We start from the raw sequence: 27,301 nt of genomic DNA on the forward strand, positions 1-27,301 counted from the left end.
CCCTTCTTAAATCTGTACTTAGCCTATTGCCCCAATAACCCCCTTCTTCAGGACTTCCGACATAAACAAATATTGCAATGTGCTGCAGTTTAACTTTAGTTAGAAAAAATCACAAGTCAGCATCAAGCTTACAAACTATGGGCTTTGGAAAAACCAATCCAACACATGGAGATATTTATCTATGAAAACTATAAGTTAAGTGTTGTGTGTGACCAGCACATTTTCAAGACTGTATCATCTGATGTTTTAATTTCAGAACTCATTAAAGTACTTAACCGACAGCTAAGCCTAAACTATAGATTGCAGTTTGCTTAACTATTACACCACAGTATATCCATAGAAACAGCTCATTTAAAACGTTTGTATTTGTTATTTTCTTTGCAGTATACAGCAGGCAACATTAGAATAACAAATAAATTAACATAGAATACAAAATAAGTAATTTACAGACATTTCCGTCAACAGTCCTCTAATCTAAAACTGAGGTGGTCCATTAACATGGTTTACATTTTTGCAGTTTGAAACTGTTAAACTGTTGTCCTTCACACTATGTGTATGTTTGCGACACTCAAGCATGCTCTTAAAGATACTGCTCTTTATACTGACAGCTTTATAGACTGCAACAAAGTGCATGTATATGCAGTATACATTTTTTAAACTACCCCCTCTAGTGGTTACTAACTATCTGCTGCCAGTCTCATTTCTACATTTAAAATGCTTCAAAGACCACGTGAACTGGGGGCAGTATGTGAGCCCTGAAAGGCGAACAAAAATATAAAAATAAACATAATTTGGATTGCTCCCTTAATAACCGCTTGAACACAACAATATACATGCACATATGCTTGTAGTGAAAAAACAATATATACATTTACATTTTCAAGTATGGTAAACTGGGTTATGACAAAGTGACAGCAACACTGTCAGCACTCTTCTCCACGTCACAGTCTTTCTCTGGTGGTGCAGAGACTGGCGTGTCTCTGAGAGAGTTTGGGCCACTGCTAGTCTGACCTAACCCTTTGTTTGGGAGGTCTGCGGTTGACTCAGCCTCAGGTTCTTGCTGTGGGGCAGTGGCTACAAATAGAACAAAAGTGAAAAGGAGCATTACACCTATGAAAATGTAAGAGATTAATGTCAGCAGTAACATAGCTGGTGATAATGCAGGCAAGCTAAGGAGAGGAGACATCCAGACAGAGTTAAGAACTTTCCTTGTTTGTGTAAATGTCATTGGTGGCATGTTGGAGATGACAGGTGCTGTTACCTGACTGCGTGCAGGACTTCATGTGCTCTGGCCAGTGGGCTTGCTGACAGGGGTAATCGCAGTAGCTGGTGTTCCAGCAGCAGTAGAATATGGCCTCTTTCCTGCAGTTAGCGCACCACTGTTTCTTCTTTGTCTCGTCAACTGCTTGTTGCTTCTCCAGCTCCATCTGCTTCTTCACCTCCGTCACCAACCTCTCTCTCTCCTGCTCCAGACTTTGCCTCATCTCTGCCATTGTCAGCTCTAAATTGAAATACACGAACATGAATGAGCCCAAGTAGAACTCATGAGGTCTTCATGTCAAGTATTTTTTCCACATTCCCCAAGTCTCACCAAGATTGTGCTTCATCTCTGACAGCTCTTGTTGATGCAACCACTGTAATTTTTCTATTTCGATTCTCAGTCGTCTTATCTGTGCGGAAAAAAACACATGGCATGCTGGGTAAGGAACGGTTTCATATGCATAGCCACTGCTTTGACCTGAATTGTACTCTGTAGCCCTTTTACACGTTTATATTGCCATTGACAAGCCCCTGTGTCATGATGCCCCTGCTTGTTTTACTAAACCATACAAAGTCAGCATCATGTTCCCTCAGAGTGTGATTTTTAGATCGCTAGCCACTGTTCTGGATCTGAGGGCGGATGTGTAAAGCGACAGGCTGGCGTCTGCCCTGCCATGCTCCCTTTCCCTCTTACATAGATGTCAATCCAGCTCTGTGATTATCTCCTCTGCCAGCATAAAGGCACTCATTTGGTGTTTTATACAGAACAGGGAGGCAAATTAAACGTGCAACACTGCAGCCTTGAACAGGTTGTGTAAAAGCGGCTGGTGTCTGAAAGACTGAAAGTGAACTCCTACCTCTGCTATTGTATTTCCTGAAGTGCTCTTAGACAGGTCGTTGTAGATTTCGGTCATTGTACCTTTGATTGCATCCATTATCTGAGGAAGAGACCGACATACCATATGAATAGACAAGATTCATTTAACTCATAAATTAAATTCATTCAGTGTGGCACTGAAAATGTGTAGTTTGAAAGCAAGGAACGAATCTAACACAATACATGTCAGAGTTAATGAGAAAAACAAAATGATCTGTAAGTGCTTGAGTTTCAACATAAAACATAATAAAGCTCATTATTAAGTGACCCAGGGAAGATGTAAACTAACTTTATTTGTGTACTTGGCGATGTCTGCAGCCACATCCGCCGAAGCAGTGGGGATATACTGGTCTGTTGCCACTGGAGAAGATGAAGCAGCTGTGCCTAAGCTTGATGCTGCCACCATGGCGACAGATGCTGGACTACTGGATACCAGGGTGACAGCGGATGTGGATGTGCCGAGTGGAGTGTCTTTTTGTTGAACAGCTAGATATAAAATAATGGTATTAGGGTCAATCCAAAATCTGACTTTATACAGGAAAATAAATCTGGACTCAAATTTTTGCAATGCAACACTATGTTTCTTGACAAATTTGACATCATTTTTCACATTATTTAGAAGAAAACCAGTGTTTTTAGGACATGTCCTGCTCAGTGTTGCCTAAATGCATTAAAATGTAAATACAGCAAAAAAGGCAATTTAAATTCAATGTTTTCAGAAGTTCATAGGTACACTTAAATCCTCTGTAGGTGGATCAAATATTCAATATTTATCATTCTTTTATGGTTACACCATTTGACATTTTCAGGACATTCAGTTTTACTGTTTACTGGTTCAGATGTCATTTCAAATGACATAAAACCAGTATGAATACAAAATATACATTTAAATCTGATGCTTTTAAAACTTTTTTTAAAGATATTTTTGAATTGCCAACCCTTATTTGTCACCAACCACAACATTAAGTCATCATAATAGACCAACTGATGAAGTATTTCACATGCACAAGGGTAACTGTGAGTACAAACTGGTAATCATGCACCTAATGATTTATTCAACATATATACTGTACACACTATGGCCCACGCTCTAAGTAAAGGGACACTTGTAAGTAAAACCATGTTATGTACCTTTGACAGCCTGTCTGGTCTGATAGCGCGTGCTTTGTGAGGACTGCTGTGCTGAAGATGAGGATACTGCTGTGGAGACGTTCCCAGCCTGTGTCTGGGTCGGCGCCTGAGTCTGGCCCTGTCTGGGTGACGACGCCTGAGCCTGGGTGGTCGCCGCAGGCTGCTGGTTCTGTTGCTGCCGCTGCACCTTCTGCATGTGCCACTTCTGAGAGGAAGTCTGAAACTTGGCGGTGGGATTCCACACCACGGCTCTCTGCACCACCGGCACCGTCTCTCTGGGCAGCAGAGGGCGCTGTTTCTTCAAAGCTGGAGTTGGGGAGGCCAAAGAGGAGGAGGAGGAGGAGGAAGAGGGGGCTGTTGCCGTAGCGCTGGAAACAGTTGCGAGGCTTATGGTTGCAGGGGAGGGAGTAGTGAAGGAGACCATGGGGACAGGAATGGCCATTGAGGACTGTGTGGAAACACTGGAGGGTGTGGACAGAGCTGCACTGCTCTGAGACGGGACAGTGGATGGGGTCAGGGCTTTACCTGAGGGAAACATTGCCTTCATTACTCACCAGTTCCATTTGTACTAAAAGTTTCTGAATTACAAATGCTGAAAAGTGACTTTATATTTTTGATTATTTCTCACGGGATGAGCAGAGAAAATTACAACTCTTACCTTCAGTTTTACCAGTAGGTGACTCTTTAACATTGGTGGTTTCTTTCTTGCTCCTCCTAATGGCCTTGCCTCCCTGTTCCTCCCCGAGGTCAATAACCAGCTCCCTCTCAGAGTCAGAGTCCTCCACTGGCACAGGCTGCTTTGCTTCGTCTTTCACTTGAGACTTCTCTCTGGCAGCAGGTGATGCGGGGGGTGCTTTGGTCTTCTCTGGGCTCTCTTTTTCTGAATCAGAGCTCATTTTCTCTTTAGTTGGAGCATCTGTTGCTGTTGAAGCAGTGTCGGCTGCTGCAGTCTCAGATTCCATCAGTGAATCAGCTTTACCTTCCTTATCTTGGCTTGGTAAAGCTTGGTCTTTGACTTGAGTCTTGGGAGGGTCCTTCTGGGCTTCATTGTTTGGTGCTGCGTCCTGACTATCCTTGGTCTTTTGCTCGTCATCACTGGCATACTCACTGTCACTTGAGTCAGATTTATCAGAGTCCTCTGAGTCACTATGCTCAACACCTTTATAAACATCCACAGAGATCTCATCGATACCTGCAAAGCAGAGGAGAGGGGAGGGTGCTACATGTTTATTCAACATGTTGTGCAACTGGAGGTAGTCTCATTATTATGATAAGAAACACATCACATAAACAGACACATTGTGTCCAAAATATATTTCATTAGGAGAGAAATACATTAAAAAGATCTATTTTCTTTTCCTATTTTCCAGTTTCTTCTGTACTGACCCAGCTGTGCCTTGCAGCTCTCAATGGTTTTGTCCAGATTCAGCTGGAAGCGGCTCTTGATCTGTCTTTTTGGAGAAGTGAGGACTGGCGTGGCTCCTTGCTTCTGCTGGACTGTTTCACTAAGCTCTTTTAGGTCCATTTCTGCTTTGCTCCGGTCTGAGAGAACACAACGTACATAAATCCAAACTCTAACATGTGCACAAGAGAAATACTGCATCTTATTTCTTTGATTATTATAATAGATCATTTCTAGGTGAATCATGTCCGATGGTGTTCTGCATTAACTTACAGAGAACGGATGTTTTAGGCATGTTACGTACATAAGATGGAAATCTCACCTAGATTCAGGTTCAAAATGCTTCCTGTCTGTGGCGTCTTCTCCTGCTTGGAGAGGCCAGGAGCCTGCGAGTGGAATGGTTTGGGACTGTCCAATGAACTGCCTGCAGGACCAGGCCGAGGATGGGCGGGGGAGGCTGTTCAGAAACATTGACTTTTAAATGAGTTTTTCTCCCGTTAACACCACATGCTTGTTGCTATATTGAACTGTGTCTGGTAGAATACCTGTACAGTCCATGGACTCTTCTCCTGTGCTGTACTGGCTGTTTGAGGCTTTAGTCTGCGTTTTGTCTGCTGTCTCCTGTTCCCCATCTGAGCCGGTATGAGCGGAGGAGTTGGTGCTCATGGGGGAGCGTGGCATGTCGCTGAGGGGGAAACGTCGCCCAACAGAGCCCCCTCCCACCCCTGTCCCAGACAACATGGTCCTGGCCAAAGGGATCTTGGGTGACGCCGTCATATCAAAGCTCAGCTTGATCTTCTCCTGTTTCTCCGATTTGACTGGAGTGGACGAGGGGTTGGAGGGATCCAGCAGCATCTGGAAGTTGTTGTCAGGAGTGTAGGGTGTCCTGAAGGGGGCATAGTTAAACACCCCAAACTTCTTCCTCATGTTCTCCACATAGACCTCCATCTCTTGCATGGCACTGTTGAAGATGCTTTTGGTCTTCTTTACAGAGAATGGAATCTCTTTGGACATGAGGTAGCAATTGTTTAAGGGAACCCATGCCCTGAAGAAAATCACATCGTAATTGTTACTTTAAAAAAACTTTTTTTTAAAAGTGTGACTGATCCCAAATAAACGAGGCACAAAGGGCTGATACCTGTCATGTTGACCAAAGAAGCGAGCGTCTACCTGTCCATCTTTGTCCCGCAGAGCTTTAGCAGGCCAGAATGGAAATCCTTTCAGTTTGGCCCACACTAGAGGGTGTGGGTTACTCTGCAGACATACAGTAAAACACTGGAACTAAGTGTATGTATTCCAGTGATTTATGTTTGAATGGCTAAACAATCTGGCGGAATCATCAACAGAAACTTCAAGTTACTCTACTAGCTTACACAAGGCTCACAAAACCAGTTGTCTCTCTTTTGGCAAGCAGATAGATAACACTCTGGACAAACTTCAATCTCATTCATCTGCAAAAAAAAAGAATAAATATGTGTTTGAAATGCATTTCAGCAGACATTTCTACTACTATAAATAAAGTATGGGCTCGGCTTAGATATAAGCTTTTCACTGACAAAGACTCACCTCATGTTCACAGATTTTAACTATGACTTTAGCTGTAGCTGTCAGTTTGTGATTGCCTGAAACAAGAGCGTGTTGTGTTAAACTCTGCAAATATAGACTAGACAGTTGTAATTCAACATTATTGCCAATTATCTTTCAGTGGAATTGCATTATAATGATAATTATTTATGTGACATATCCTCATCTATACCAGTATTTGAAAATATTCTTATTAGTGGTAATTTATATATTTATATATCACTTTGCTTAATAATATTATTTTCGTATACTGTTAAGAATATACAACATACCTCCATTGTATATAATACAGTTGTGCAAAATCCATTTTGCATCAGCCAAGAAGGCCTCTGTGCAGCCATACATTTTCTTTTTGATATTCTGTAATGCAAAGATAAAAAGATGCTCATTTATCATATTGTACAATTCTTCTACATTCACCGTTGCAAAAAAAAACAAACAAAAAAAACATTTGTTGTACCTTCTCAAGTGTGCAAAGGTCCATAGGATGAAAAATGTACTCTGCATAATCTGGATGTTGTTCAAGAGAGACAGGTTTCTGGAAGGGTTCAGTCTATAAAATTGAGTACAAAGAAAAAAGAGTGAGGGCAAACAAAAGTCTCCAGCTTCACAACCTTCCCCTCTACCGCACATCAACATGCTACCACTATGCTACTACTTAAAACTCTAAAAGCCGCTTCAAACAAAAGGAGGAAAACCAGTGGAGGAGAAAATCATGACGGGGTCTTGTTAGTGGTGTAATTGATTACCCAATTAAAAGTCTTTCTCTGCGTGGAAGCTGCATGGGGGGAGCGAGATGACAAGCGGGGATGATCCTGAAAGAGAGTGAGAGGGGCAGCTGTATCCTCACCACCAGCTAGCATGTTTACCTTCATGGTTTCCAGCCATGACAGGCCCATCATAGCACAATGACTGTGATTGTTAGTTCTGTTATTAGACACAATTTGCACATGCAAATCGATAATAGATCATGCTGGACAGATACTGTATGTAGACAGATTAAACATCAGGGTGCAGATATTATCTTGCACGACTGATGGGAATACGATGATAAGAAAAAAGGAGTGTCTTTTGGTTGCAAAAGCAATCTTAAAATCAAGGCTGCCCAGAAACAATCACATGCCAATTTTCAAAGATAAAGGTTTTCCAATTAGAAAAGGCAGAAATTTAAATGAGAATAAGCAGAATAACCCATTTGTGATAAAGCCCTAATACTGTATAATTAGCTTGGTAGCATGAATTTCCTATAAAGACAGAGGGCCCAGAATACTTACACCTGGTTGCTTCATCTTTTGAAGAGCAAACTTTAGTAGATAAGACAGCTGGTCTATAGTTAGCATCATCATGGCTTTGCTCTGAGTCTCTATGCACTCGGCAACTGTTATTTTCTAAAAGACATCGAGAGGAAACAATTGAACATGTTGATTATATCCCATTAACCCATAATTACACAAATATTACAATAGGTTTTGACTGCAGGCTTTGAAATACAGTACGTTCCAACACCCACACACTATGCACAGTCCTGGGTGAGTACCTCACACTCCGGACAGAACCAGTCGCCCTCGGGCTCGGCTGGTAGTTTGAGGCACTTGGCATGGTACACCCTGGGGCAGAGCTCACAGCAGAGCACCTGGCCCTCGCGGTGGCACAGCCAGCAGTAGAAGTCATTCCTGCCGTCCTGCGGTACAACATCAACAGGGTCTGTGGTGAGTGCTGGCTGCTTCACATAGTAAAAGGGACCATGTCTTAGTTCTGACTGGAATGCAGGCAAAAGAAACACAAAGTTGGGGAAGGTCAAAATCAGGCCAGAGATTAGAAAAGCCAAGCAAACATGCACAACATCAACAAAAGGTACATTAAAGTCAAGAGGTACACAACATAGACTGTGCAAGGGTTACACACCAACTGCTGTTGTGGGTATAGTATAACCATTGAGCTTTAAGAGTCAGCATCACATTGCTTTCAGTTCTGTGATGAAAGAACAGACAGTTTGGATATTATTTATCCTAGGTCATATGATTAAGTCCTGTGATTTCAGTCTGTATTGAGGACACAACCATCTCCAATGTGCAGGAGGGTAAACGATGTGAACAGCTTTGATTAAACTGACAGAAGCTCAGGCAGCTCATCATTTACAAAGGACAACCTAATGTGCCGAGTGTACGATACCAGAAATCATTTACCTGGTGTGCATTTGTGAACTGCTTTAAGCACAAAGCCAACAAGGCATTGACATAAAATACACAAGTTAAAAGTTATGACTATGTCATTCTGTTAGATTGCTGAGAATGTTACTAAAATAGCTAAAACAAAAAAACATTTGCCATTGGTGAGTGATAATCTGAATCAATTAACTTCTGTTATCAGCAGTCAAACAATATTACCTAAAAGTGTCAAACAGTGTTTTACAATTCACAGCATACTGCGCCTCAAAAACCTCAACAATTAGATCTAATAGAGCAGATAGAGGCTGGAACCCCAAGATAACCTATGGTATATTGTGCTACTGTTAAAATACATAGGACCTGATGGGGTGATGATTCAAATTCATAACAAAGATATGCAATTAACAGTATGATTCAAAGAGTTTCAGATATAGAAGTACCAAAAAGAAAAGTTCAGAGCTAAAATTTCTGGAACAAGGGACAAACACCACTGCATCGGTATCACAAAAGAACAGATGGTGCTACTGATGTAGAAATAATATAATATAATATCACTCTGCTCCATCCCATGAGCAAGCAGTAAAGTACTGGTTGAAAGTCAAGGGCAGAAGGGGTAATTTAAGAAGGATGTAGAGTACACACATCTCCCCTTTGACAATTTAAATGTTAAAAAAAATTAATTGCAGGAACGTCAGCTACAGTGAAGTTGCTCAGTCACCAACAGCTGGTGTTCTTGCTCAGTGAACCTACCATGAATGAATACAAGCCTTTGACAGAATATGATTTACTGATCGTAACCAACCACTTACTCAACACCGCAGAAGGTGATTATTATGATTGTGTTATCAATAGTATCAGTCATCCTGATACTGGAACAGACAAATACTTATGCAAATGCTGTATCCCAAGATGGAGATTATATTAGTGCACATGCAAACCTCATCTACCTTGTTGGCAAAGAGGCGAAACATGTTCTTTGTATTGAAGTCTACTGATCATCTGACAATTTCATGGCCTTGTTTTGAACTCTATATTGGTTTATACATATCTCATTAATGAGCTCAACTGCTTGATGATGAAAAATTGAAAAAAGTTTTACAAGGTGTAACAATGAATACCAATCAGCTCAGAGTGATCGCAGCTATAATCCTGTTTTTTGGGATTGGAGCAGGTGTGACCCTTTTGTTTAAATCTTGATTGTTGAGTTTTGCTTTGATTGTTACCTGGTCTTTGCTGCTGCTCACAGCACCTGGTTTCTTCTTCTTTTTCATTGGGCATGGGGAGGTTTCAGCAGATGAGTGACCGTTTGACGAGTGAGACGGGCTCGGCATCTTTCGTTTTGGGGCCACGCGCTCTGTTGACGCCGTGTCTGAAACTGCCAGACAAAACTCAGAGATTACACAAACCAGAGAGAGAGAGAGAGAGAGAGATCACTCATGGCCTCTTTACAGCAGGAAACCAGAATAAAACCACTTCACAAATCAAACAGAGGATTGTCAACCAATCTGAAAACAAACTTGTCTGGTATGTTACCTTTGGATCGTGTTGAGATCTCCATTCCTTCTGCCGTCTCTTTTCCCTCTTCCTCTGCCACACTGATTCAGAAAAGATCATTATCAATGGTTTGGTTTAAATATAACCTATAGCAGAAGATGTCCAATATATATTAGTGAAGGTCTATTATTAGGTAAAAACAAGTTATTTGATATTGTTCCACTGAAAGTGTAGAGGTATGAAAACACCCTTGAAATGCTGCGCATTATGATCAGTGTTAAGACTGTAAGACTGTAATACATCCCTGCTAGACAGTCTCATCTACTCCTTAATACATTCTCAAGTTGTTAGTCGCATTTACTCCTTAATACATTCCCCAAGTTGTTTCAGACAAGAAAGGCCAGTTTTGCCAACAGGCACTCTTTCGACACTAATATAATTGTGGTTAAATATGGGACACCCAGCTGGGAACAGATGCATCATAACTCTTCTGTAAAAGTTTATATTAATGTCTTTAAAACACAATTTCCTGGAGTGCTGATAAATGCCTTTTAAAGTGTGATTACATCGCTGCAGCTGACAAAACCTCTTTTGTTGTTGCAATTCACAACAAACAAATTATATAAAAAGAGCAGAGAATGTAGGACAAGACGGCATGAAAACAATCATGGCTGAAAATACTCATAATACAACAATTACATCATAGAAAACCACATCAACAATCAAGGCAACACATACGCATATTCCATCTGTTAAAAATATCACAACCTCAATAGTTAACCAATACTAGAGCAATAGCAGCTCAATGCGCAGCCATTCTCAGATTATAAAGAGCAGGCTCCTGTCTCCACCGGCCACAGGTCTATAAATAGTAAACATAAAAACACTGACACAATCTACAGAGTCTGAACGTCCAACATGACAACTAAGACTGTCCTGCTATTTTTACAACATTCAAATGATTGTGATTGAGTAAGTCACATACTAAGAGACAGTAAATCAAAATGGATTGCATAATCACAGCCCCAGTTCTGTGGAGGAAAATGTTCCCTTGAATGAGAGCCACTGTGTGCTGTGTTTACCACCTTTTATTCATAATCTGCCCAACAGGTTTTCCTCAGTATCACTTCTACATGATTCACCTTGGTTTGCAGGCGCCCTGTTGTCGATCCTGTTATTGTTGCCATTTTCCCTGACGCCACAGCAGATGCATCGGCCTCAATGTTCAGATGGCTTCAATTATGACAATTTTCATTTCACTCACTCCTGAGCAAAGCATCATTTTTTAAGTACTGTGTGGTACAACAGTCATACACTGAAAACAAATGTGCTGCTTTCATTTCAATTATTTTTGCTCATCAAATCCCACACACCCCCTCCTCCCCTCCCCTCCTCCGCCAGTAAATAAGGATGAAATGACAGGCAGAAACACAGCAAATCTGCAGACACAGGCAGGAGTGCAGTGAAATGGCTTTACTGGCCTCCTCATCTAACCTGTCTGGACAGCCTCAGACAATCTACCCCAGCAACATCCTGTCTTGTCCTTGCCAGGAAATACAGCAACAAGAGGCACAGAGAAAGACGTGGACCAGGGGACGAGAAGGAAAATCAATCCTGCTCATCCTGACACAAACATTTTTAAAAAATCAAAGAGCACAGAGCACACAATACAGTCTATTGTAACCTGCTAAAACATCCCTTCCCACACCCACCATTTCCAGTACATTCATGCTTCAATGTAGGTAAATCAACAGCATACCTTTTTCCTTACTCACATACAGACTCTTCAGCCTATTCTTTAATCTTTTTCAATTATTGAGGGCGTTGGGGGATGAGGGAAAAGATGGGTCCAGGTTTCCCAGAAGGCCTTCTCTCCCTGCTGCTCTCTCCTGCAATTGTCAATCTTTAACCTCGGCTGCAGACCGCCGATTGGCTCCAGCACCACACGGAGGTGCCTGATTGGGTGCTCAGCCTCAGTGTGCCACACAGGCTCTCTTCTCCCCGCTCTCCTCAGCCACAGTGCTGCAATGCAGAGAGGACTGCTCCTCGCTGTTGCTACAAAACCCACTGAAAACCAAGTCTTTCACTCTGGTAAAAAACCCCATACAGAAACATACCAGCTGTGTGCCTTTTATCAGACATGTAAAACGTAGCTCTACGGGCGAGACAGGGAGAGGATCAGATTCCCTCCCTCACTGTGCTCTCAGCCAGTCTATGTGTATGGCGTCCATTTTGAAGACTCTCTCTCTCTCTGTCTCTCTCTCTCTTTCTCTCTCTCTCTCTCTGACCACTGTGTGCACCGCACGCACACACACAACACGTACACACAGCATCAGTCAAATCTGCTGTAAAGGACCACATGCAGCTTATTATGTACGCCAGCATGTTGATATGCAGCATGGGCCCTAATAGTGGACACAAAGACAGGCAAGGCTGGAAATGTCACAGGCCTCCCAAACAGTGTGGAAGGCATAATCCTCTTCCTCTCTGTCCAATTCTGTTTTCAGCATGTACTGCCTGATAATCAATATCTGCCCAGAGATTTGAGTGTGAGCAACTGTGAGCTAGAAAAAAAATGTGAATAACGCAAATGAATACGACTTTCCATCTTTTTGTATGACCAACTACAGCCATTTAATTTAATAGATATTTAAAGCACAGATACAAGAATCAAGTACCACCCATCCTTCAAAACAGAAACAAATCTCACCAACTACATAATCAAGGCAAGTCCAAGGTCAGCTGGTGGGTATACTAAAGACAAGACACCAACTAAACAGGCTGTGTGTGTCGGTGTAATGCAGATTTAAGTGTGCCTACACCATAGTGGAATGAGGGGATTAAACGCATTACCAAGCACCATTCACAAAACAGTGAGGGGGGATTTGCTGTCTCAGTGACTGCAGGCAGTTCCTGAACCCTGGTCAAGCAACATTATGTGCACCATTATGCCCAGGCCATAGTTCCCATTGATATATTTAATTCAAAGCCATTGTCAGATATCATCCACTAATACTGACAAAACAAATCTCACATATTCCATCTACAATATATCAAATGTTCAAGAATAAAATAACAATAATGAAAGTCTGTCAGAAACAAATAGTCATAACAAATAATGATTTTAATCTGATTCATGCAAACAGAAAACCAACACCAACACCACTAGTATATATAAACAGAATTAAATCAAACCTTGTCGACTTCAAACAGGTTCTCAAGCCTCTCTGATGAAATGAGGTTTCTATGCAGAGCCTTTTCAGAGGAAGTCCTTCCCTTCTTCTTTCCTTCTCTCTTACATACAAATACCCAGTGTGCTTGGAGCAGAGGGACAGAAAGGGGAAGCTCTCTAAAATGGCTGACACTCGGCAGCAGAGAACAACACTGGGAGGCAGTGCACACCATTAGGTTCAGGCAATTCCTCCAACCCTGTGATAAATAAGCTGCTACGGCATACTTGGTCTGTAGATAATTGGCATTTTAGAAAACTGTCGAGCAGCTTACTGGATTAGGGGTGTAAAAAAGGATGTTTTTTTTTCCCACCCACCTAAGAAGGGGGCATTTTTTTGGTGAGGGGAACAAGATTTGGGTGAGGTGAAACAAAATTATGCAACTAGACAGTTTACAGTGTCCCTCATCACCATGTTAGTCTGGCAAACAATTAACATCTATGCCCTGCTGCCTTGCTCTCCCATGCCAGTTTGAGGCCTAAATTAAACTTGCTGTGCTGTCAGTTTACCATCTGTTAATTCCTCTGGGGACTCCCCTCTGCACTGCTCCCTGTCTCTCCCATCCCGCCTGGATCTCTCACCAGGCCTGCCATCTTGACAGCACAGGCCAAGGGGAAGCTCCAAAACCTCAGTCCTCTTTTAATCTTGACAAAACAAAGCATGTTTTCTCAGTCAGCATTCAGTGACTATACAGTGACCTTACACTTGACCTGTGGCCCGCTATTGTACGTGTCTAGACAGCCACCCACTTTGCAGAGGCAGTCTGTTGAACTGTACCATGCTATGCTCTCTTTTCAGACTGCACTTCTATGCTCTGGGGTGACAAATACTCTTCCCCCTCCCCCAGTCTGTCAGACAAACATGTATTAGTACTCAGGCACGGATCACAGACAGTGGCTGGTGCCTTATCAACAGAGCAGAATATGTGAAAGAATCAAAATAGGGCTTACCTCTGTGGATGCATGGCTAAAAACTCTGTGTGATATGTCAATGCTTATTAAAACATGGAGGACAGCCCTGTCAGCCCTCACCCTGCTCAGAGCATAGCCACGGCTCTCCAAGCTGTCCAACTCACTGCTCTGATAGAAGGCACACTGAGAGTGGCCACGCGTGCAGACAAAATGTAAGGCAGCTGCTGATTGGCCAGTGCATTTCCTGGCTGCTTGTCTTTTGTTCAGCACAGACAAGCTGAAACGCAGCACTCAGAGCAAGAGGAGCTAGGCCCAGATCAAAATAATCAGGCACTGACTGTACACGTATCGGCTATGGAGAGGCCGATATACAGCTTTTTGTTTCATAATCGTGCTATTATAGAAACAGGCTGTGGTGTAACTATGAGGAGTAGCCAGCAGATGTGAACATAAAGCTCAGACCTGAGGCCGTATGCTTATGGAGGAATTTGTCTCACTAGTTCCCACCCTCAAGTTAAACTAATCATCATGGGAAAGAAATAAAAGGAACAGTCTGACTGAGTAAATAGTCACTGAATTCAATGCACTGTTTCTTTGCCCTCTAAAGGTTTGATGACAGTGTTTTACAAAAAAAAAAGCAAACTAAACCATAGTCAAGTGATTTGCCTGACTCTGGCCTTTGAACTGGTTTGATCACATGTTTACAATGTGATTCCAGATAGGCCAAGAGTATACTGTTAAAGAAACAATGGCTTCTGTTGTTGTATTGCTCCACCATGGAGCGAGATTTAACAACATCTTTACAAGACTTCATAGTTTGCATGAAAATGTACTGAACCTCACATTACTTTGTAAGTACATTTCTGCATTAATTTTGCAGCTTTGTTTTTTCTTTATTGCATATCTTTTGATATTTCCCAATTTTTCGCCATATCTACTTATTATTTTCCCTTAAAAGTTAGCTGACACATTGTTTTTTTCTCATAAATGTCAATAATCTGTGGCTTTTGTCACACACTTCAAACACACTCAGAGTACTTTATTGGGAACACCATAACGATACTGGGTAGGGTCTGCGTTTGTTCTCAAAACAGTCTCTTTTCTTGGTGGCATGGACGCCTCAACATGTTGGAAATTTTCCTTTGAGACTCTCATTGTGCCATGATTGCATCACTTAATTTCTGCATATCTGTCCGCTGCACAGTCATGCCTCTCAATCATGTTCTGCCACAATAGAAAGTTGTTGTAATGGATTCAGATCTGGTGATTGAGGACACCACTGACATCCAATGATCTCATTTTCACAATCATAAAACTGTTTTGAGAGGACTGTTGCTTTGTAGCACAGTGCTTTATTATGCTGGATGTGGCCATTATTAGATGGTAAATCGTGGCCGTAATGTGATGCACATGGTCATCAACAGTACTCAAGGAGTCTGTGACATTCAAACAATGATTTATTGGCATTAAAGGACCAAAAGTGTACCAAGAAAACAGTCCCCCTCCACTATACGACCAGCGCCACCACAACTCTGAAGTGTTGGCATAAGGCAGGTTGGGTCCAGGGATTGATGTTGACGCCAAACCCTGACCCTACCATCTGCTGCCTCAGCAGAGTCCACATTATTCGCACCAGGCTACATTTTTGCAGCCTTCAACTGACCAGTTTTTGTCCATCTGTGCAATATTGAACACATGAGCATATTGCATAGATAACAGCTATTGTTATCTTTTGGTATCTATTGTCCCCGCAGCCTGTATAGTAAAGGTTTGTGAACTGGACTTGGGCTTGATTTACTTAACAGACAGAAATAAATTCTTCTGTTGTATATTCATAGTTTGCGTTAGGCTGATCTACAATAGGTTTTCTGATGGTAAAATATTCAATTGACACTTTTTGGTGATAATGGCTAATTTTGCTTTGATCCCCAGGGGCAAAAAAAAAAAAACCTTCTCAGGGCCTTAGAGCAGGTGATGAGGTGCATAAGCAACATTTTTGATAAATTGGTAAGCCTGTGCTAGAATAGGATATCAACCAGAAAAACGTGTCTTAAAACTAAGCTTGTCTTAAAAGAAGGCCTTGTTTCACAAACCAGCAGACAAAAAGTGAACCTGTCCTTGGTTATGCAGCCTTGTTTGGACATCTCTGCTAGGGTTAGACATTGTAAATCCTTGCGCACATTGTAGGCCCCACAGAAACATGGCAGCTCAATAAAGATGGTGCCATGACGCTAAGTGATATTAAAGCAATAAAATTTAAAGTAGGAGCTCCGTGGGCTGTCGTTTGTGTGGGTCAATAACGACTTAATGTGAGCAGATAATAATAATAATGACGCTAACTACTAGCCTTATGTGGTTTAGCTAATCTAGCTCCACTGCTAGCGTAACTTTAGATGAAAATACATGCACAATTAAAATGCGTGTGATTAAATTACTGAGAATAAATAAACTGGGAGCAACGTTAACTTACGTTTCCTAATTTTTTTTTTTTAGCTCAATGGATTTTGTTGAATTTGAATTTGAGTTTCCTGCACGATGCCATGTTCACAATGCTCACCAATTGACCTTTGCATAACACGCTTATGGTTAACATTAACTAGCTAATAAGTCAAGTTAAAGGTAATTAAGAGCTAGCCCGGCAGTGATAACTTAAGATAACGATGTCGTAAAACACATATGCTTCATTTCTGACTTGAATTAACGATATAACATTAATACTCTGTCGACACAACGTATGAAAATGGCCTAATTTTTCCCAAATCATATCGTGTTACATTTGTCAATCTCCACTGTACCGTTTGGTGTCCAGACAGCGACGGTGACCCCTTTGCCAGTGGCCGCCGACTGGTAACGACCCGCGACCTCCCCAAGATGGCGCCCGAGTCAGACTTTCACTGTTCAGGCCAGCTGCTTGAAAACCCTCCTGGCGCATGCAGTCAGTCAAAGTGGTAAATGTGTTTTTGTTTAGCTCTTCTTCCTTGCTTTTGGTTTGTTTTTTGTTTTTTGTTTTTTTCCCTCAGTGCTGTGGTGCTTTATCACTATTTGTTCATTGAAAAGCCAAGCTGTGCAAAGTTTCTGTTTATACCCGTGGCTTGAGGCTTTGGTCTAGGCTACACTGTTTTTGATCAACCATAGGCTTTATGTAACTGCTACTTTTACTGATGTAGCCTACACATTGTTGTTGTGTGTTAATGTAGTTCATGTCATCCAGGGTATTTTAAAAGGGAAATGTCTATGGTTTCTGTCCTATTATAGATTCTAAGGATAATATGCTGAATCACAATGCAGTTACAACTATAGGAGTAGGCCTAACCTTGTGTCTTTTCATTGTGTTTTAGAGTTTTAGAGTCAGAAATATTATATCAGTATTTTTCACATGTAAAACTGCTTTATATTATTATTAATAATAACATTCATATTATTAATAATATCCATAATAATAATAATAAACACTACTGATGGTTAATCAATCGGTAAGCCTATGTCTTCACTTAACCTTAAATTTGTAAATATTTGACACAATATCATGGATTGTACACCTTTTGTTAACCTGTCACTCATGCAATTGTATAAAGCTGTTTGAAAATAAAATCTCAGAAAAGTGTTCTCTGTCCCTCTGTATTTTAGCTCATAACGACCAAAACAAAATCTTGTCATCTTGTTGTTTTATTTTCTTTTTTAGCGTGAGAATTTGGGGGATGGGTATGTGTTTGGGACAAAGAAAGGCATGCTGCTAGCTGTTTGCAGGTAAACCCATCTGAATACATTAATGATTATGGGGCTATCTCCTGTCCTTTCAAACTGTTATCTTCTGTCCTTTCAGAGTGGAGAGGGCAAGCGGGGATGGGATAAAGTGTCTCACACTTACTGAGGGGGGAGGTCAGTTTGCCATGTTTTGTGGGGGAAGGGGCACAAACAGAGGGCCACGGGGCCCCTCCTTGGGTCTCTATGGAAAGGAATTGAGGCTCTTTCACAGGCACACACAAACAGAAAACACACACATGGTCATTTACAATTTGATTATTTCATCATGGAATCATATCAAGACTTCCCAACCATTAGTAGGAAATATACAAAACCCTGGGTTAGTATATCTGCAATCAGGATTTGGATGAATATTTTGAATAATTGCATGAATCGTTTATTTTTCACGTTTGCCAGCTGTGTAATACTTAAGGAAATACACGATGCCTTGCCAACACTAACTAAATGTTTTGAATTGCTCATTAGTAGATTAAAATGTTCCAACAGTGGTAATGAACCTCACTGCCTTATCAGCAGCTGCTTTAGCTAAAACTGCAAGAAGATTTCTGTTTTGCATAAAAGTTTTTTATGCTGATTGTGTGGGGAGCTATGTTCTGCAAGAAAGAATATTTACCAGCACACTGCATCTTCTTCTCTCTCCTCACCTGTATCCTGCCATTCTCCCTCCATCTCTTCTGGACCCGACCCATCTCGACAGTAGCAAAAGTTCAGCATTCGTGTGTATGAGAAATCACCATGGAAACAGTTTCCTCCATCCTCAGACATGTTCAGACACCACAAATGGCTCCACGCTCCACTCTGCATATATGTTAGTGCACTTTATAATTGGTATAATTGCAAGGAACTAAAAGGTCAGATGTGATGCAGTGGGTGGGATATTCTATTCAACAGTGCAGATTGTGAAATATCTTTACTTTGTCAGTTTTTTCCTGTAGGCCCTATATGTCAGGCCACATTATAGACCTAAACATTTGACATCTCCCAGAATAACAACAGTGGAAAACCTACATTGTACCTACTTTGATAGAAGTTGCACAAAGCAAAACAAAACAACATTTAAAAAAAAATATCAAAATCAGTCTGGACCTATGAAATGTGTCCATGCTGCTCTTAAATCAAATTAAACTGCTTTTCAACATAATTTATGTAATGCAAAAAAAAAAATATTTTTACTATTTAAAATGTGGTCGTTTTAATGAGAAATCCTAAAGAACATACCAACCTGATTCACCATGGTTATGATAAGTCATAGCCAGCCTATAAATACATTTTTAAATCTCTCCTCTAATAATATCAGTGACTGCTACTCATATCACCTATGGGTATTAGTGTACGTGTAGTTCATTTACAGAACGTGTCAAACAGTTTGATGTGGCTCGCCGGGGGAAAGCAACTACATTACCCAGAAGCCCCGGCGCTCCGCTACAAGCTGGCTCCCTCCGCTCTGGGAGTGTTTCCCATTTAAACAAACACCGTCCTGCTGAAGATGGCGGAGAGTTTGTAGAGGCGTAAAAGAAACTGCTTCACTCAATGAAAGCGTCGAAGCCGGTGAGTTTTTTTTTTGTTGCTACTGCAAATGCTTTACGATTTGGTTATAACCGAGTTTTTGAACACGGCTGCTATTGTGTGTTTGAACGCGCTAATTCGTCTCAGAGGCAGTTAGTAGTGTAGTGTTGCTCCGCTTCTTCCGAGCAGGCTGTGGTTTTATAACGCTACCGTGATACAACGAACCACCTTACTACTTGTGTCTGTATTTGTTATGAAAATGTTTCTGTTTTTGTTTTTTTGTGTGTGTGACCATCGCGATAATTCCCATCAGCCCTGTCGCGACAGTGCTCCAGTCTTAACACGGTTACGGTGTTTGTTGGTGTCTCCATTATCCGCTAGCAGCTACAAAGTTTACGAGGCACGGGCTCCCCGACTGACTCGCTGAGGTGCAGCAGCAATAGTCTCTCTAGTTTGTGGACGGACGCTGAACTCGATTGAGTTTCAAAAACGTTAATGTTATCCCTCAAGCGCCGCTAAGTTGTGCTCATTGTCCACAACACAACTGAACTGAACAGCACAGCAGCTCTGGGGAGAGGACACTGTGTCACTACTACATCTTTTTCTTTTTAATAACCAAGACTGGTCTGGACTTTGCTTTTGCACAGTTTCGGTTCAAGAGACAGCCTCTCGTTGTTATAGTTGCACTGCATGAGTTGTTTCGTGCAGCAAAGAAGAAAACAAAAAAATCAAGATAAAAAAAAGAAGAAATAATGTATTGCTTCTCGATGAATGTAGAAGAGGGGGGTTACACACGTCAGTTTTCTATCGTGTAATTTGTCACACCAGCAATGTTAACAGATAGGAGCAGGCCAGTTTATCTGGCGTTAGGTTATACAGTATAGGATTATAGATACTGCTGCTTTTTCACAGCAGACTATCGTGGTGCATGGGGGGGAAATTTATGATGAGTTGCAGCTCATGATAAACTACCGTGTATTTACCAGTTCATCAGTAGTTCCCCAGTGCTGACAATCAAACTTGAAGCTCAACGTGGCTGCCCTGGAAAATCCACAGCATCTGTTATTTATTTGCATAGCTGTAGAGAGATTATGTATCCATGATTGTAATGGTTGGTAAAATGGGCCATCACACTGTGATGAACGTTGGTTTTCACTGCTGATAAATCATATTTAGGTGTGTGTGAGTGTGAGTGTGTGTGTGTGTTTGAGAGAGGCAGGCAGACTAGTGGCAGGAGATGAATGTGTTTCAGTGCAGCGGAGGGTTGAACGCTGGTAGGGTTCAGGTAGAGTCCAGGTTTGCTTTCTCTCTTGCTTCTCAATGTGCATGCTGAGCACTCAGATTTGGAGGTGGTAGAAGGACATTCTTTGAGCGCATGGTCATGTGTAGGCAGACAATGAGGAGCGAGGTTAGTCATTCCACTGAAACGGTTGAGGTCTAGGTGTGCTGTCGCTCTCTTCGCCTGGGGCCATCCCTGCCAATACTTGCAGGCATTTACAGCTCAGTGCTCATTTCCATGTGAGAGTTTCTGAAATCATATGGTATTTTTGTCCTTGTAATTATTTTAGCCTCATTAGGAAGAATATTCCTCCTCATTGATTTAATGCAGGACACCTATTAAATGGGCTTTGGTTTCTCTTATAGCCAATTAATTTACAGTGCTGGTCAAAAGTTTTTGCACACCCACATTTTTCCATTTGTTTATTAGGATGTGTGATGCTCAAATCTACGCAGGTGAGCTGTAAAACAATTTAGGACACCAAAAACTGTCAATTAAATTCCTTTTTTAAGGCCCTTTCCAAGGATTAAGAAGTTAGTGAACTCAGACTTTCTGCAGCAATGGAAGCAAATGAAGTCTTGAAAGTTCATGCAAACAATTCCTACAGGTGTACCAACTTTTGCAGCCATGGCCATAGATGGGACAAGCTGTGTTATAACACGCTCTGATTCATTATTAGGACAGCACTGTTCTACAGTATACTGATATGTTTTGCTATCAGAGTGATGAGAAAAAGGGCAAGGCAAGATCCTACAACTAGAAAACCATTATAGGAAAAATGTAGACATGACGGGAGAGCAGCACAGTCTCCAGACTGATGAACTGGACAGAAGGTGGTACTACTGCAAGTGCATCACATTTGTTGAAATTTCTATAGCAGCATTATTACAAAACGTTCTATAATAATAATAGAACCTTTAGATTCCTTCTTTTTTATAATATTGAATTGTTTATTGAATTTAAATGACAGTTAGAGAAATGAAATGTTATGAAACTTTCGACCATTATGTAAATGGCGTGTAGCTGGGAGAATAGTGCTGCAGGCAGGCTTCAGCCGTCAGATGAGCTAACTTGTCTTTATTTTGAGTCTGATGGAATGCCATTACTCAAGCCCACGTATGTGGTATTTTTGTAAGTGGCAGAATGACCACTGTGGGAACCTGTCCAATGAGCTGCTTCTGCTCATATTCTTGGCAAATGGAGCCCCCTGTCCCCCATTCTCTGTCCCTTTATCTACCACTTTCTTTCTCCCTCACACAGGGTGTCAGCCGACGTTAACAATGAATCAATCTTTGGGGGGATTCTTTGACTGCAGATGGGGTGAAGAAGTGACTGGGATGCATGGCTTTCGTTCTTTGTCTGCCGGCCCCTGTGCTCTCAATAATTCATTAATTTATCACTTTTTTTGTGGGGGACTGGGAGAAGTCTCTCTGTGGTTAGATTCCCTGATTGATAATCAAATGAGCATAAATTTAGTGGCATTATACTAACATTTAGCTAATACTCTAAGCATTATATTAAATGTTGAATATGTTGGCAATCACATCTTGTCATATTCTTTGTGAGATGGTTATCAAACAGATTTAAATAAATCTAAGGAGGGGGAATGTCAGATAATGAGTCTTGTAACACACTAGAAGTGACTGATCAAAGAAGTTATTCAATGATATGTAGCCTAGATACTTGATAAAGTTGGCCACAGTCTCTCCATCTCACAGTCTTGTAAACACTATATGTATTGTTGTAGATGTATATGGAAGCACAGTAGGTCCAAACTCCACTTTCTGGTGTTAGTACACTTAATTAAAAAGATATGCTTTGCAAATTAGGCTCAGTGTTAAAAATTACTTCTAAATACTGACTGGTATGAGACAGAGAGGAAGAATAAGCAGAGAGCTTGCCTCCTTTGTGTGGCAGAGCCACTTTTGATAACTGTCTCTAGTCAGTCTTTGTCAAGCTGCATTTTTGCGTTACTGATGGCTGAATAGATGGCATTCCTTTAGTGTTTCGTCAGTCTGTGTGCCTTAAGTGAGACAGAGAGACAGAGATAACAAGTTTTGTTTCTAGCAGCTGCCAATCGTTCATATGGTATCTATTCAAATTTTAAGATTAATAGCCGCGCAGATGAGCTGCTCTGAGAGAGGACCCTCGATGATATGTAGAGTTCAAAGGACAACCTGATTGTTTTACCTAATTGAAATATGACCCCTTGGTCTTAGTACCTTTTTGTCAGGCAGTAGTACAAGGAGTGCAGGCTTAAGCTGCTCTCACACATGCAACTTATCTTGACGTTACCCGAGGAGTTGTGTGTCAGAACACAAGTGTCCCGATCAGTTGGACCGGACATTAAACAGTCTACTCTCTACACACTACCAGCCCCACGAGTACAAAGTCAATGTAGCATCGAATTAAAGCCTGTATGTACAGAGCAGGTCATTGTCTGGAGATTTCACAGCAGGCGAGTGGCAATGTTGATGACATCTCTATCATACGTGCTATGTGTTGTAAACAAAACACAGATTTCCACAGCTGTGTCCTGACTGATGCACACTGTACCCAGGTGCATCAGTCACACAAACACACCTCACCTACCTTTCAATGTTTTAGATGTGTGTCTAAACTTTTGGTTAGGTTAAATACAAGCTGAATACGAACTGCTCTGAGGTCTATTCTTAATGTTAAAATTTTTTTTATAATGAGTGAGAAGAAAAGTTTAAAGTGTTAGTTCGCTGAGAATCTCATTCATATTCAAGCAAAATTGGTATTGTAGCTGAAATATCTGTAACTGGATTGATATTATTTCTAATCAAATTTGGAACTGCATTGACTTTGTGAGTTAAGTTGATTTGGAAAACCAGTGGTCATTGCCTGCCTTAAGAGACAATGTGCTGTTGTGTGCGACACGTGTGAGAGGACGACTCTGGACAATGACTGAACCTGAGAAGTCAGTTTTAGTCAAGGAAAACATCAGAGTTGTTCACTCTTACAGATAACTTGCACCAAGGGCTTGCTCTTTGGGAAAAAATGCACATCTCCTCTCTTTAAGGAATCATTTTTTTCAACACTGTTTATGGGATTTACTTTGGCTGGTCTCCAAGTCAGGTTAGAGAATTACAGGATATTTACAGGATTCCCGAAGCTCTGCTCTGTGGCAGTTAGACTTGACTCTGACTTGTCATTGGAGGCCGTTTTACAACCAGGTTAAAGAATACAAAGGTTTCCTGTGGTCGGCTCAAGCTGTGTAAAACATCCTGTTTAGTCCTTGCATCTCAAGGTCACTCATAGAGTGACAGCGATCTTCCGTGTTTGTGTGAAAGTATGTCTACTACCCCTCGCTGACGTACTGGTGTGCTACTCAACAGGTAGGTTAACTTTTTTGTTTTTTTCTTTCCTGCCTAACCCCCTTGAGCTAAATATAGAAAACTCTGCTCAACAAGACAGTCGCGTTTCCACTGCTAAAATATTTACAGCTACTTCGCCCAAACAAGTAAGAGTGAGAGTATGAGATGAGAGCTGCTGAAAACAGATTGTTATTCACTATTCAGAGGAGGCCACAGCCAGTCTGCTGGGTCCCCAGTCAAGTGGTGCAGTTTGCACTCTTGACTGTATTTGAAGTCACATCTCATTCATCCCTCGGTCCCCTCTTCTTCAACTCTGAGGTAATACCCAAGTGTTAGCTAGCTGAGCCATATGTGAGCCATGCACACTTCTAAAAGCCAAACGGGCAGCCTGAAGCAATCATTGCACCCAATTCCAGTTTATAACCAGCAAGGATTTGGAACAGTTCACTCTCTGTAGTCCTCGTTGATTGGACGAAGGCAAGGGTTTATTAGGGAAGGGGGTGCCAAGAGCTTTGTCCCCCCTCCCCTCTTTGCCCTTCCTCTTTAACTTGCACTCCCCCTTTAACTTTCGCTCCCCCAGCTGAAGAATGCTCGTAAAACGGGTTCACCTGAACAAGCCAGTGGGAGGGTAGCTCCCTGGCCTAGTTTTCTTACCATTGTAAAGACCTTGTTTGTGTTTTGTTTAGGGCCCCCTTTTATAAAAAAAAAAAAAAAAAAAGTGCTTTGGAAGAGAGACAGCAAGGGTGAAAAAAAGTTTGGTTTGTGAGATAACTGCTACCAGATGCTCTCTCTGTCTGTTATTCAGCGTAAAGAGAAGCAGAAAGAGAGGCAGTGAAGAAGGGAAGAGAAAAGTGACAGTGTCATTTCTGGGTGAACTTCTCAACTGCTACAGCATTATCCCCAACGTTAGGCAGGGACAGGGGCCAAATGTTTTCTTGTCTTATCTAAATGCAACCTCTAGCAAGTCAAGAAAAATTGGGAAAGGTGTATTTGCCCGGGCAAAATTGTTAATTGGCAGCCAAAATAACAACAAACTTTAACTTCAACCACTGCCGAGTAGCGTCACGCCAAATGTTCATAAAACCTACCTTCTCCAACCCCACAACTCCACCACGTGTAATTTAACAGCATCAAATGGATGGTTGCCTGTATTTCCCATATTTACATTGTTTTCTCCCTTTCTGTTTGTACATCTCCAAGATGAAACTGTTTGATGTTGGTCTTATGTGGCAGTAGGGTGTGGTTTCTGGGTCTGTCTGGATTGAGAAGCAGCTGTGGCTGGCATGGCGCTGCAGCAAGTTGTAAGAGGATACGAGACCACGCGAGCAGGGACCGAAGGTGGACTGCGCGTGTCTCTTGACTTACATTTCACCTGCAACTTGAAAGTTTCTTTCATTGAAAGAAATTAGCACACATTGCAGTGAGTATTGCAGACATGCGCTCTCAGCACTGTGCCAGAAAGAATTTTGATTTTCCAAAAGCGCTTTATTGCAGCCTTCAGTTCAAAGAGAAGTCAAGTCGTGAATGACAACCTTCCACGCCATCATTAAACCTCCAGACATACTACAGCATGTCAACACTGGCAAGGCATGTGTCAGATAATTTATTAGTATTCCTTTTTTTCTGCAACACTTACTTCTTAATTGGGCTTATTTTTCCCCCCTGCTTTCTGAATAAAGTGGAAAATGTTCCTTTCACCATTACTGCTCTTCACTGTGCCTGGTGACGTCACCCCTGTTTATGTGGCTTGTCGTTAAGGCAACACTCCAATCAAAAGGTTGCTGCTCTGGAGCTTACCGTTGTCCCCAGAATAGCCGAGCTAACACTTGCCTCCTGACATTGCCACATCACATCAAGCTTTGCACCAGTGACAGAGTTCATATACCAAACAACACCAACAAAAAAAAAAGCCAAATCCAGTGTTTTCCTATGTGGATGCCTCTACTTTTGGCAAGCGCTCGCCATGTTTCCATCCGGCTGGCTCCTTGTTGCGCATATACAGTATATATGCTCATCTGATTGCTATTGCTATACTGGAACAAGTGATTCTATACGACGGCACTATGACTAAAATAGGAGTAAAAGGTCCCTGTTCAATTAGCACCACAGTTACAACCCTGTTGCTAACCTGTTCCACATGGTTACTCCTGAAATTGGACGAAAGCGAAAATGTCATTTAAAGCAATTTACGAGTTTGGAGATGGTAGAGTTTTTGACAGATGTGGCAGCCAACATCCCAGTCACTGTGGCAGACCAGAACAAGTGTGTGGATCAAGTCAACCTAGTTTGGTAAGCTGCAGTAAAGTTTTTGATGGTAATGACAAGTAGTGTTACAAAACGATCAATACAGAATAAAGGTTCACAGTTACACACTGATAACTCACTGTTTTCAGCTGATTAGAAAATTGATTGTTTTCTTTCTTAAGAATAGCTTTTCGGTTGTCTTTAAGTTTAACCTTTTCTAATTTTTTTTTGTCCCACATAAAATCTTCACATACTAATAGTGGTTCAGTGCTTCACTTATCATTATATGATTATTAGTATAACCAACGCTGGTTTTGCAGTACAGCCTACGTCAGTCATTCCCACCTGTGGGCCGCGACGGTATCATATTGTAAATCATTTTCAAAATGGTATGATTTTTGTGAAAATCTTTTTAAAAGACACTAAATATATTTTATATAGGCCTGGGCGATAAAACGATCTCTAATCGCGACCGCGGTTACGATTATCGACTATGGACATGTTTCCTCGATATCACCGTGCAGAAATTAACTCGATAGCAGCCTGTCAGTCTCCGTCTGACACACCGCATCCATTGTGTAGCTACAGTTTGTTTTGGCTGCAGCAGCTAAAGGGAAGAAGGAAAAAGTGAAAGTTGAAAATGTTGAGGAAGTTGGTAAGGAGGGAGGAAATAAGTGGAAGTGGAGCAAGTGGCAGCTAAAGTGACTGTGAACGTGTGGAGCAGCAGGTCAGTGCTCCAGCAGCATCATGTCTGCTGCTGTGAGGAGCAGCGTGGAGTCAGAGCGACCTGATGATACTTTGGTAAGAAAGTGGAGGAGAAAACTCCGACTGGAAACACGGAGCTGCTCGTGTTGTTTATTCTGCAGTAACACGTCTCATATGTTGGCTCATCTACGGCGTGAAGAACATGCGCTAAGGCTCCTATAGATGCAGGGTTACAGTGTGTGTGTGTCAGCGCTGTACACAGATGCACACGCACGGGGTGTAGCGTCGGAGCAGTGAAGTGAAACAATAAACTGCACATCACCTGAGCTGACGTGTCGTGAGCTGTCAGAACAATAAAACTTTTTTTAAAAAGCTAAATATTCATCAAGAACCATAGAAGGAGA

At 41.6% G+C, this 27,301-nt stretch overlaps 2 protein-coding genes across 19 annotated transcripts in view; one reads left to right on the top strand and one right to left on the bottom strand.

Annotated features, from left to right (window-relative positions):
* Positions 1-347: 347 nt before the first annotated feature.
* On the bottom strand, positions 348-17,004 carry zmynd8 (zinc finger, MYND-type containing 8). 13 transcript variants are annotated; one of them, XM_085776234.1, is made up of 22 exons: positions 14,097-14,184; positions 13,112-13,233; positions 9,956-10,017; positions 9,646-9,797; positions 7,792-8,013; positions 7,529-7,642; positions 7,004-7,069; positions 6,715-6,807; positions 6,527-6,614; positions 6,237-6,292; positions 6,044-6,121; positions 5,809-5,924; positions 5,216-5,715; positions 4,993-5,127; positions 4,655-4,810; positions 3,927-4,460; positions 3,269-3,793; positions 2,427-2,623; positions 2,118-2,198; positions 1,592-1,670; positions 1,262-1,501; positions 348-1,074 (listed from the first exon to the last, which is right to left on the bottom strand). In XM_085776234.1, exons 3-22 carry the CDS (start codon positions 9,978-9,980, stop codon positions 899-901), a joined length of 3,633 nt encoding a protein of 1,210 aa, XP_085632360.1. In that variant the 5' UTR covers positions 9,981-10,017; positions 13,112-13,233; positions 14,097-14,184; the 3' UTR covers positions 348-898. The 13 variants fall into 13 exon arrangements, with proteins under 13 accessions (XP_085632360.1, XP_085632357.1, XP_085632355.1 ...); XM_085776231.1 differs by lacking the exons at positions 13,112-13,233; positions 14,097-14,184 and adding an exon at positions 16,853-17,004 and having other exon boundaries at positions 7,792-7,935; XM_085776229.1 differs by lacking the exons at positions 13,112-13,233; positions 14,097-14,184 and adding an exon at positions 16,853-17,004.
* Positions 17,005-19,237: 2,233 nt separating this feature from the next.
* Positions 19,238-27,301, top strand: part of ncoa3 (nuclear receptor coactivator 3) — a 37,023-nt gene continuing 28,959 nt past the window's right edge. For 5 of the 6 annotated variants that reach the window (XM_085776247.1, XM_085776250.1, XM_085776252.1 and 2 more), the window contains exon 1: positions 19,238-19,370. The gene's annotated coding sequence lies outside the window, so the exon portion shown is untranslated. The remainder of the gene's footprint in view (positions 19,371-27,301) is intronic. The other variant, XM_085776248.1, reaches the window with a different exon arrangement.

The sequence above is a fragment of the Trachurus japonicus genome, chromosome 5, assembly GCF_045865225.1.
Source record: "Trachurus japonicus isolate A0001 chromosome 5, Traja_1.0".
Taxonomy (NCBI): domain Eukaryota; kingdom Metazoa; phylum Chordata; class Actinopteri; order Carangiformes; family Carangidae; genus Trachurus; species Trachurus japonicus.

Coding starts and splice junctions, on each gene's coding strand:
- zmynd8 (XM_085776229.1), bottom strand. CDS start 16,989: ATGCGCCAGGAGGGTTTTCAAGCAGCTGGCCTGAACAGTGAAAGTCTG. Junction 6,122..6,236: donor TTAAAATCTGTGAACATGAG/GTGAGTCTTTGT, acceptor TTTTTTTTGCAG/ATGAATGAGATTGAAGTTTG. Junction 4,811..4,992: donor CATTTTGAACCTGAATCTAG/GTGAGATTTCCA, acceptor GTGTTCTCTCAG/ACCGGAGCAAAGCAGAAATG.